This window comes from Epinephelus moara, chromosome 18 (assembly GCF_006386435.1).
Source record: "Epinephelus moara isolate mb chromosome 18, YSFRI_EMoa_1.0, whole genome shotgun sequence".
In the NCBI taxonomy this organism is placed as follows: domain Eukaryota; kingdom Metazoa; phylum Chordata; class Actinopteri; order Perciformes; family Serranidae; genus Epinephelus; species Epinephelus moara.
In genome coordinates, this window is record NC_065523.1 from 40,912,283 (window position 1) to 40,923,807 (window position 11,525).

The 11,525-nt window shown below is 38.5% G+C and overlaps 2 protein-coding genes across 4 annotated transcripts in view; both read left to right on the forward strand.

The window, feature by feature from the left end:
• The first annotated feature begins 5,273 nt into the window (after positions 1-5,273).
• On the forward strand, positions 5,274-8,529 carry LOC126406076 (interferon-induced protein 44-like). Of its 2 annotated transcripts, XM_050070218.1 has the most exons (6): positions 5,274-5,299; positions 5,423-5,471; positions 7,095-7,244; positions 7,381-7,552; positions 7,672-7,772; positions 8,029-8,529. In XM_050070218.1, exons 2-6 carry the CDS (start codon positions 5,454-5,456, stop codon positions 8,197-8,199), a joined length of 612 nt encoding a protein of 203 aa, XP_049926175.1. In that variant the 5' UTR covers positions 5,274-5,299; positions 5,423-5,453; the 3' UTR covers positions 8,200-8,529. The 2 variants fall into 2 exon arrangements, with proteins under 2 accessions (XP_049926175.1, XP_049926174.1); XM_050070217.1 differs by having other exon boundaries at positions 5,276-5,471.
• Positions 8,530-10,516: 1,987 nt separating this feature from the next.
• Positions 10,517-11,525, forward strand: part of LOC126406075 (interferon-induced protein 44-like) — a 197,300-nt gene continuing 196,291 nt past the window's right edge. The window contains exons 1-3 of one of the 2 annotated variants that reach the window (XM_050070216.1): positions 10,517-10,535; positions 11,208-11,246; positions 11,428-11,461. In XM_050070216.1, the coding sequence (XP_049926173.1) occupies positions 11,210-11,246; positions 11,428-11,461 (71 nt within the window). In that variant the 5' untranslated portion in view covers positions 10,517-10,535; positions 11,208-11,209. The remainder of the gene's footprint in view (positions 10,536-11,207; positions 11,247-11,427; positions 11,462-11,525) is intronic. The other variant, XM_050070215.1, reaches the window with a different exon arrangement.

The following is an 11,525-nucleotide window of genomic DNA, read 5'->3' on the forward strand; positions in this document are numbered from 1 at the left end:
TAAGTTTGAGCTGCAGTGATGGACTCAGAGTGTAAAAATAGCAACATTTCCAGCTCTCACTGTGGACTGAAATAAACTTTGCAGTCCTGCTAAAATCACGTGTTCGGTGTTGTAAATGATCTCTCCGTTAGAAGCTCTGTTTTAAAACCAGTTGAAATAGATACTTCTGACCTATAACAGTATATAGGCTACTCGTTTTTTTTTTATCTGAGACTCCAGACTTTTATACGCATAATGCTGAAAAACTGATATATACTGTATATATGTATATATATATATATATATATATATATATGTATGTATGTGTATATATATATATATATATATATATGTTTTAGAAGCATTCTGGTAAACAATGTCAGTGTAGTGATGTCATGAAATATGTCATTAAGCATCATGCTGTCGGGAGATGATATTTAGCAATCAGTGGAATAGTATTTATTTATTAGACAAGGGATATAAACCAACAAACATGACAAAAAACCCACATAAAAACTTGTTTCATCTGCCTTGTCTTTTCATATTGCTTTTCAGTGACAAGTGTTTCAGTGATTTTCTTCCTTTGGAAAAAACAGGATCACATTAATGTATTGTTTTATTTGGAGAAGATAAAAAAAGACAACACCTGTATCCTGACCCATCACAATGCCCAGCACAGCAGCCACTGCCTGTAGATACTGATGGCAGTGGTAAAAGCTAAACTAAACAGAAACCAAAACTTAAATTCCTGTGCTCTGTATTTTGTTACTGTATTTAACCTAGGGGAAGTACCATGTGAGAACTGAGGCTGCGTCTTTACATGCCCCTGTTTGTGTTTGTTTCTTTTGCGGTATGCCATTGTGCTTGGTACAGTGAAATCTGCCTCTACCCATCTGTCAGTGGTACTTCCCACGGTGTATCTCTTGGCGTGTCTGAGTTTGTCTTTTTTTTGCTGCCAGGGGATTTTTGTGGTGTATTGTATAAAAAAATAAATTCATTTAAGTCACATGCTTGGCTATTATTTTAAATTCACAAAAGAAAGTGAAAGCAAGCACATAATCTATAAAAACAAGTTCTTCCTGTCAACTTTATCACTTGGAGTGGCACTGCCCCGAACCACATAAGTAAAGGTAAGGATTTTCTGTTTTAACTATGAACAAGTAAATTCACCCTATGCTGTCATAACTTTGAGTCTAAGTACTGTAGTACAGTTAGACTTACTGTATATCCTTATGGTGTTATTATTATTATAGTCCTCTGGGTTATGTGTAACTCATTTCATGTATTTGGTTTGATTTAATGTCCGTCTTGTTATGATGTTTAAACCACACAGAGACAACACTTTTATTAAAGTCATGTTTTATGTACTGCAGAGTTGAGATTCACTTTTTTCCCCCTCTGTCTTTTCTTCTTTAAAAGATCCAGTGTGCACAGTAAGATTTACGGGCATATATTGACAGAAATGGAATGCAAAAAAAAAGGATTGTTTTTGTTACCTTAGAATGACCCATTTATACCTATATACTGTAAGGAGCGGGTCTTTGTCTACTGGGATAGATGTTGCATTGCCATGTTTCTACAGTAGCCCAGAACGGTCAAAGCAAACACTGGCTTGGGATAAGGCCATATACATTTTTTGCATAGGCCACTGTAGTTAGAAGCCCCTCCACAGTGAGTGGAAAAACACTAATTCTTTGAAGCATCACGCTTTTAATAAGCTGATGGCACACTAAAATGTAAGTGAATTCCACCAGAGATACAAACTCATAATTATACCATTCTCATATGGTTCTAAGAAAACTCTGATGGACCGAATGCAATGATTGGCAATGCCCGGGGTTGCGTTTTACTGTGCAGGACAGGTAACGTTATGTTTAGTTTGCTTCTAATATAACATATAACGCTACATGACAACACAGCATCCAGTTGCTAATGGCTAACGTTAGCCTACTGAAGCATAGCCTCTGAAACATTAACGTTCCTTGTGTGTTTCCACTTACTAGTAACGTTAATGCTACTATTTAACATTAGCACTGTAACCATATTGCAAAACTCATCAGTCGTCACTGACTCCGGTTGAGTTTTAAAACTCCAGGGTTGCGTTTGACTGTCTTGGTTGTAACGTAAACGTTATAGTAACCAGACCTAGTTTAGCATATTTCTAGTGGACCTCTCCAGCTAATTAGGTAATGCTGGCTAATCTACATAAGACCAGATCTCTCACATGTTTTTCACTTTTGCCATGCTTGGGAAAAAGTAACGTTTAGTAGCATTGAACCCAGTAATAACCTGTCCATGTACTGTGTTTGTGTACTGTCTCTTCTCTTGGCGTGTCACACTCGCTCTCCTCTTCCGTGTATCTAACGTTACCTTGCCAACGCCTACGTCTGTCATAGATGTAATGAGGACATAGTGGAGGAGGGGGGAGTAGGCTTTTGGAGGGAGGTGGAGTTGCAGGAGGAGAGGGATGGGACTTTGGAGGGAGGTGGAGTTGTGGATGTTGACATTTTTTTCTAAGTGCTGTGTGAAAAGCAAGAAAGGAAAGAGTAGCTTTAATATGAAACCGCTTTATTCAGTGTTTTTACCAGTTGAAATCACCTGGTCTGTTTGTTTTGGACAGGAGGAGACCTCTGCGGATAATTTGGCTCCTGGTAAAAACCTCCTGTACAATGAACACTGAAGGAATTTTTACCAGGAAAAGTTTCAGCTGGTTGCAATCTGCAGTCCTCACAGCTAGATCAACAGAGTCTTACTCTGAAGTTGTCGAAATTCGATGCTTGGGCAGTGATTTGCAGTGGATGGGTCCAACAAATACAGACTTTCACTTGGGAAAGTGGTGTTCGCAACCCTGTAAGATTCTAAAGCCAAACCTTTTTTCCTAAACCTAACCACGTGCATTTGCTGTTGAAGGAAAAAAACGTCCATTCGTGGTGTTGTATTGATGTAGTGCATTTATTTTGAAAGAGACTGTATGTAAACAGTAAATTTCCTGTGACAGCGGAAAGGTATCTTTAAAGACAACAATGCATGTAACAGGCAGAATGGTGTCCCAGAGCATCAACAATCAACCCTTGCACGTCGTATCTGGACGTTGAAAGTCCATGACCAAACGATGTGTGACGAAGTAGTGAGAATGTGTTGGCTAGATACCACTGAATCCCCCTAAATCTTACACACTGGACTTTTAACTAATTACTGAACTTCTACGTAAAAATTGTTTTAATTTTGATTTCAATTTGGTAACATAACATTTACATATTTGAAATAAAATTTTTGTTTTTTTGGTTATATTTGGGACTACTGTCTTGATAGTTGTGTCTATATCTCCTGTTATCTTCATATCACCTTCTTATATTTTGTCAAAATTTAATGCTAGCACTGGCTGCATGGTTGATAGCAGCACTACTTGGCTCTGATTTGTTGTTTTGGTTCACATGTGGTAAGGCCATTAGAAGCGCTACAAGGCGATAGAGTAGGCAGAGGAATATCATTTTTTCCCGATTATGGGTCTCATTTAGTGCTGTGTGAATATAGAGACACTATCAGCAAATGTGAAAATGTTTTTTTGATTTTGTTTAAACTACAGTTTAAAGTGTGTGTCATTTTCTAATATGCAATATCCCTTTAAAAAGATAAAATCAAATTAACATTTACTATCTTAACCACTGAGATAAGTACCCCCACTTTAAGTTTGATTTGATTTTAGGCATTTTGAATAAATTCCTCTTCCTGAACTTTATATTTAAATTCATGCACATTCACATTTAAATCTCTTACTTTACAGCAATGGGAGGAGGTAAGTCCTTATCTGTCACAATTTTGGTTTGTAGGATTTTCCAAATATTGCTATTGCGAACGCTAACAATCATGGAAAATAATGCCTGATGTTAATGAAGTTCTAAAATAAGGCTTTGTCTCACTGTATGTCAACTTCCTCTTTAGCATATTTTAGTCAGCCATGGAGGACTCTGCCGCAGTGAGTATGAGTTGTCACCATGTTCTGCATATAGTGATAAAAATAATGCAATATTTTATTCTAATGTTTTTTGTTTGATTTAAAGGAACAGCCAGGAGAATCTCGATTTTGTGAAATCTTACCAGCCTCGAAACAACAAAGCCAAACATCTCAGAATTCTTCTTCACGGACCAGTCGGTGCTGGGAAGTCCAGTTTCATCAACTCTGTTGAAAGTGCTTTACAAGGCAGAGTAACCGGTCGAGCTTTGACAGATGCAATCTCTGGGAGCAGCTTTACACAAAACGTATGAGAAACTGTTAATAGCAATGATTCTTAATAATAGTTTAAAATGTTTTAAACCTCATTAAAACCCTAATGGAAGCGAGCACAGAAGTATTTTGGATAACTGGTCACATTAGTGCAGGGGTGTCCAAACTTTTTGAATGGGTGCCAGATAAGATAATGTGAAAAACCTAGAGCCAGCTGCTTCTTGCATTTTAAGTATTCAACATTCCATCACTCCTTTTTGCTTGTTCAACCCATTCCCACTGTGAAGTTGTCAAAATCTGGTGCTTGGGCACTGACTTGCAGTGTCAGACACCGCAGAAAAAAAGCCATTCTTTAACGTTTTTAAGTTTGACGGCCTCCGGCGGCGTCTGGAAATGTGGCTGGACAAGAATGAATTAAGGCGGCAAAAGTACATGTGGGGTGGGCAGGAGGGGTGGTCGATGGGTCCAACAAACACCAACCTTCGCCCGGGAGAGTGAAGATCGATATGTGACAAGGTCGGAGTGAAAAAGCCTTCTAGTTCCTGCATGTCTGCAAACTGGATGATAGTCCTGCCATGAGCAGAAGAAACACAAAGTGATCTTGCTTGATTAACCAATATTGTGTGGTGGGCTACATAGAGTATACTTTGAAAGATAGGCCATGGGCCTTTTAAAATCTGTCCGAGGGCCATGATTGGCCCCTTGGCCAGACTTTAGACATGCCTGCGTTAGTTCATATCCCCTTATAATTATATTTCACCCATCAGATATTTAGCTTTGTATCATCGTCACTTCAACTTCTGGATTCTGATTGGTATTCTTACCAGTGTTGCACTGTAGATAATGACAGCAACAGTGAGCCATAACTAAAGAGTTTGGAGTTATTTTTGTTACTGACTGTAAAAAACAAAAACAAAAAGAGTTAAACAACTTCTCAGTCACTGTTTCCTCTAAGCTGTTTGACTGCGCTATTGAGCACTTCTCCCCACCTCTTTGTGCAGATGACAAAAAAGTTGCGCACTCAAATATCCCCGACCAGTTTTTACTGTTTTTCTTTTTTTCCCCCCTCATATGCGCTGTCTTGTGACTTGAACAGTAAGTACGTACTCCACTGTGGCAGTTTGTCTGTGCAATGAGTGGCAGGTGACAGTGTACTGTCAGTCAATGATGATTAAAAAAATGCCACTGGAAAAACTTGAATTTTTTTTCTTTTTCAAGCGCGAGAAAGGAGTTGTTTGCAAGACTTGCAATGAGGCAAAAGCACATGGTGAGTTTTCAGAGGGGAAAGTGTGGAGTGAGTGGAAACTAGACTATACCTAAAGCGACATGTTGGAACAAAAGGGCATTTAAATGCTGTGGAAATTGTAAAGAGACGCAAGCAGGGGCTTGGGATTGAACCCATGGCACCGCAGTGTGGACGTAGTGTGTACGTGTCAGATGTCGTCCACAGTCACTCAAGTAGGTGATCAGAGGAGTTGAATGTCTGCTCAGGAGTTTTCAAAATTAGAGGGAACATTGTTCTCAGTGAAAACCGAGCAAATTTAATTTAAAATGTGTTTGACATTTGTGGGAATTCGGAAGTAAAAATATACATAATCAAAAACGTGAATGAAATATTGAGACAAGATAAACCAATAAGGTGATAGTACTGAACTGTGTTGCTGGGAACTGGCCAGGTCATCATCATGTTGTTGGTCAAAATGCACACACAGAGTGTGCGCTGTCTGTGGTGCACAGTCCTTACCACTCTAATGTCTTGTGTTTTACGGAACATCCAACATGCAGCTGCTGGTTAAAGAGTTAACACTAAAAAATTTATAGAAATACTTTCTGTTTCGTTTTGACAAAGCATGCTTGTATACAGACTGTGTCAGGTGGGTGTTGCTCACAGCCTCAGCTCTGAGAACATTGTGCTTTATTTTAATGTGGTGATGGCTGATCCAAAACTTTGGGTTGGTCCCTCCCAACATCCAACTGGATTATGTTGAGTAAATGATTCATGATTTCTGGAAAGAGACATTACTGTTGAGTTTTCCAAATACATTTTGGAAATCTCACCTCAAACTCAAACTCATATTTTGGCACTTTGAGCACCACAAGCTGAGTGCCATCTAGTTCAGTTGTTCAAAAGAAAGCAGACAACTCTATGGCTAATATCTCCAACACTCTGCAACTCACGCCAAAATAATATAGATTTTTATCTATAACGTTATATATATACTAATGAGCAACATAACAAGAGTAAATCTGAGGCATAGGAACTAATGTTTAAAACCAAGGACTAACATTTTAAGGTTGATTTTACATATTCTCCTGAGACCCGAACTTTTGTTTGGTATGCATTTTCAATTTCTCCTAGCTATTTGGGATTAGTAGGACCTGATAGGTATAACAAATTAAATATTGTCAACAGTAATAAAGTCCCAGTGTTCTAAAATGAGACAACAATAAAGTCCCAATGTCTTCAAACGAATACTTTATAATAAACAGAGTCTTAGCTTGTTACAGTTGCTAAAATTGGTAAAAGTTGTTGCCATATCAAACTACAAACATTACTTATCATAGATAAACAAGTTTCAGCCATAAATGTGATCAGGTTTTGGACTTTGTCCACCTTTCTGTCGGAATCAGCTGCAGACTGACTTGGCAGAGATGGCTGCCATCTTGTTTTTACATGGATTAGTGTATTGTGGTCTTACTACCACTAGATGGCACAAAAAAATGTCCACAATTGAGGACAACAGCTGTAAGTTAAGCAGAATGAAGTGTAAGGTCAAGTAAACCTGAAATGTGATGTCCTCATATGAGGACACAGGGACTCAGGAGGACATTGAAATTATGTCTGGGATTTGCTAAAATGATGCAAATAACTAAACCTTCTTTTCTACAGTACACAGCTTATAAAATCCACAAAGACCATGAGAGCTACTATTCTTTCATTTTTAATGACATCATGGGCTTTGAGCAAAAGACTATCACTGGAGTGAGTGTGGCAGATGTCATACTGGCCTTGAAGGGACATGTGAAAGACGGTTACAAGGTACAATCCTTTGAACTCTGACACTATTTGATATCTCCTTTTTTATTCTTTGGCATTTAATACCTTTTTAATCCAAATATGCATTGTATTGTGCCAAATAACAGTCAGCAGTTAATGGTTTTAAATTGTTTTCTAGTTCCTTCCTGAAAGCCCATTGCAGGGCAGTGATCAAGGCTACAGGTCATCTCCCACTTTGGATGACAGAGTTCACGTTTTGGTTTGTGTCATTCCTGCCAACTCAGTGTCTTTACTAAGTGAAGATGTTGTGAAGAAGATGAGAGAAGTCAGACTAGCAGCCAGTGAAATGGGTAAGAGAAGACATGACAGTCTTTATAACCCTGTTTGGAAAAATGGTGCCAGAGATTTTATGACTCAAAATACCAGCAAAAAAATGCTTAAAATGTTGATTGGGTTTCTGTGTTTACAGGGATTCCCCAACTGGCTATTCTCACCAAAGTTGATGAAACCTGTCCTGAGGTCAAAAAAGATGTAAACAAAGGCTACAAGAGCAAGCATTTAAAGGAACAGGTGGGTCATTGTTGTCAGATTTAAAGGAGTAATTTTTAGTGGGGATTATTGGCAGTTTTTTTCAGAAGCTGAATTATCCACAAAGGTCTCGTCCTCTCCAAAACATATATATGATAAATATATCCCCCTAAATCCTACACAGTGGACTTTTAAAACATTGAAATGTAATTTTGGTTCGGTTTCCACAAAGTCAGCACAAAAATCTTCTTTGGTCTCCACTCTGCTTTTACTGATCGACTGAAATTCTGTTACTCAGGTCGGCAAATTCAGCATGTTGCTGGGCATTCCACCAAACTGCATCTTTCTTGTGAAGAATTATGATTCAGAAGTCACCCCGAATGATGGCATTGATGCGCTGACACTGAGCGCACTGAGACAGATGTTAACCTTTGGAGAAGACTTCCTCAACAACCTACCTCCAACCTAGACCTACATACTGCTGACATAAACATTGTATTATCAAGACGTGAAAAAATGGCCTCTTTAAAAAATTTTTTACATACAGGGTACATTTTGATGATATATTATGCCTGTCACTGCTTTTATATAGGCCTACAGCATATTTCTATACACATCCATTTTTCACCAACTTTTATGTACATTATATTTTTATCTTTTCTTTGTTTTTTGTTTGTTTAGCTGTATGTGTATTTGTAGCTTAATGTAAATTGTTTTTGGATTTATAAGTATACTGAGACCAGCTTACAACTAGAGCCAAAAAATCCGTGTAGACCTACAGTATGTGTTGAGCACACATCCTTGGCCAATAAAGAAGATTTAATTTTCAAGCACTCTGCAGTCTGTATATAATTTATATCAGCATAATAAATAACGTGAGGCTCCAACATATGCTTTTGAGTTCAGTGTGACATTTAGTTAAAAAAAAAAAGTGAAGTTCTTCCTGTTGTTGGAAAAACAGCCCATTTTTATTCAGCTACCATAGCTTTGTTGTTGACGCACTGTCCACCAACCGAAGTTATAAAATACTGGTGGTATGTCAGTGGACATCTGCATAAAATACTGATGCACAAAGACACCTTTCACAGCATTATGCCAGTGGCAACAACCTAATTTAAAGGGGCAATAAGCGAAATTCATCATTTCTAGATTGAAGGAATTAAAAAATCGCTATGTAAAGAACTAGAGGTGTAATTTCATCTGGAGTATAGCATGACCTCACACACCCTCTCTCTGTGTTGATCTCCAGCCCCTTGTTTACAAGCCGGTCCGGCTGCGCGTTCATGTACGTTCACGTGAATCGCCGCCTCCTCCCTCCTCTCGGAGCCCTTGGCCCTCCCTCCCTATAAAAGGCTACAGCCAGTGAGCAATGGCAGCGCGTATTTTCGAAGCGAAATGGCGGAGAGTGGAACGAAACTTTCACCTGAAGACGACCAAGATCTGACATTACCTCTAAAGAAACAACGGTCGTTGGCGAAGAAGTTGTCGGATAAAGAAAGGGACAGAACCCAAATTAACATTGGCCTTGCATTTCCAAGGTGGAGAGCACTGCGAGAGCTAAAGGGGCTACAATTTGACTCGGAGCTAGCTCTTCTTCTCCTGGACAGGTACAACATAAAGTCAAATGTCTGTTTTAATTAGTGTTACAGTAACGTTAGGCACATGTCGCTATGTTGATTCAATTAAATTTAATGTTACAATCGTAGCATGGGTTAATGTCCGAAGCTTGAGTTATTAGCGGCTCAGTCCCAGCAATGGGTCAGGCGTTACGGTTGTGTTAGGTGAGTAGCCTGGCAGCCCAGCTAACATTTGCAATTAGCATTGTAAAATGTAGCCAGGCTAAAACATTGCTCTCACTCATGGAGAAGAGTAGGAACGTTAGCGTTAGCTCCCAGTGTTAGGACTAGCCGGGATCCGGTGATGGCTCTAGCCAAGTTGGCTGCCTCCGGCTACTGGAGTAACTTGCAGCTATGGAGCGCTTCTACCAGCTCTTCTAGTCACTGAGCCTCGCCTCCATCTCAGCAAATATATTACATTTATTACAGGTACTATCATCATTGAAGTAGGCAGGGGAATAGCTAAACACAGCAGAGACCGAGAGTGAGTGAAAGACATTGCTAACTGCTAAACTAAGTTTAGACGAGGCGAGTGGAGGATGGGGGGTGGGGTTGGAGAGCAGAGGTAGAGGGAGGTGTGGCTCATGACACACTTGTTTTGGTGTACAGGCAGTGCACAACAGCAAACCTAGCGGTGAAACGATTTCGCTTTTTGCCCCTATAAGGAGCTATAAGATAGTTCCTTAAGGGTGGGTGGGAGGGAAGGTGGATGGGTCCATCAAACCCTGGACTCTCACACAGGAGGCCTGGGTGAAACCAAATGTCAGTGGACTTATTTTAATAACAACATAGTGTGCTAGAATGATTAGCGTGCCTAATCCTGTGCTTTGTTGCACAAGGAAGAAAGGAAATGAGTCCACTGATGTGATGTTGTAGTACAAGTCAGCAGTGACAACAAAACTAACGTTTTAATGAGTTCTAATATTATTGGTCAAGAAAAGTGAAAGTTTGTTTTATGTTACATGTTTTGCGGGAAAATGAAAGTAAAGGCAGGAGGAAATCTTCCCTCCCTCTCTCCCTGTCATTGGAGCCATCCCACTTATTAATAACAGACTTGGTAAATAAGAGTGAAGATTTCCTATAAGTCATGTGGTTTGCTGAGGATGAAAGTGAAAGCAAGAGGAGAACCTATAAAAAGATGCTCCTCCTAATACTGCAGTGTCACTGTGTCCAGAGCAGCTACATAAAGGTAAGAGCTTTCTGTTATGCCTGTCTTCAGTTTAATATGCTGTTCTGATTGGGAAGCAAAAGTGCACTTTGTTTATTATGTGATGATTTATGTGCTCAGTAACAGAATACAAATCGTAGTAGTATAGTTACTCTTATGGTGTTATTATTTATTTATTTATTATTATTATTCTTTTCTCAAAGTTGTAAATGTTCTGTAGAGCTAGAAATTGAAAGGAAATGAAACCTCAATCTTGAGTTTGACCTATTGTTAATGTTTTACTTATTTTATTTAATTGCTTAGATTCATTACTTGTCTTTTTATGACATTTACACTATACAGAAAAACACGTTAATTATAGATATAATTAAAGTATTTCAAAGTACAGCCTCCAAATTTGAATAAATAATAAAAGTCAGGACAATTATTACTATAATGTTCAGTAAATATGTAAAAGAAAAAAATAATTGTTATTAATTAATGGTTTTACCTCCCTCTTGTCTCCTGTTATCATTATCTAGCATGTAATTTATGTTATTTATGTCACGTTAAAAATAAAATAAACATTTTAATACTTAGATAAGAGTCTCCAACTTATGTTAGCTTTTGGTTTTAGGAAATAACAAAAGCCATTTCTCCAGATTTTCTTATTTGAATCCATGCACATTTACATGTAAATGTCCTTCTTTACAGCTATGGGGGGAGGAAATTCATCACCAAGTCCACCTCAACGTATGATGTTCCAAATATTGCAAAAGTTATTTAAATCTTTAGAATGATAATATTTGTGAATAATAACGGATGGTGTTGAAATTAATTAGAATGATAATATTTGTGAATAATAACGGATGGTGTTGAAATTAAAATACAGCTTTGTCTTACCGTGTGGTAACATATGTTATTTGCTCCTCAGCACTTTTGAGTGCGCCATGGAGGAATCTGCCGCAGTGAGTATTAATACATATAAAGTCTGTGGTGCCACTTTGGCCTCGATGTGTGGCTCTGCTCCTT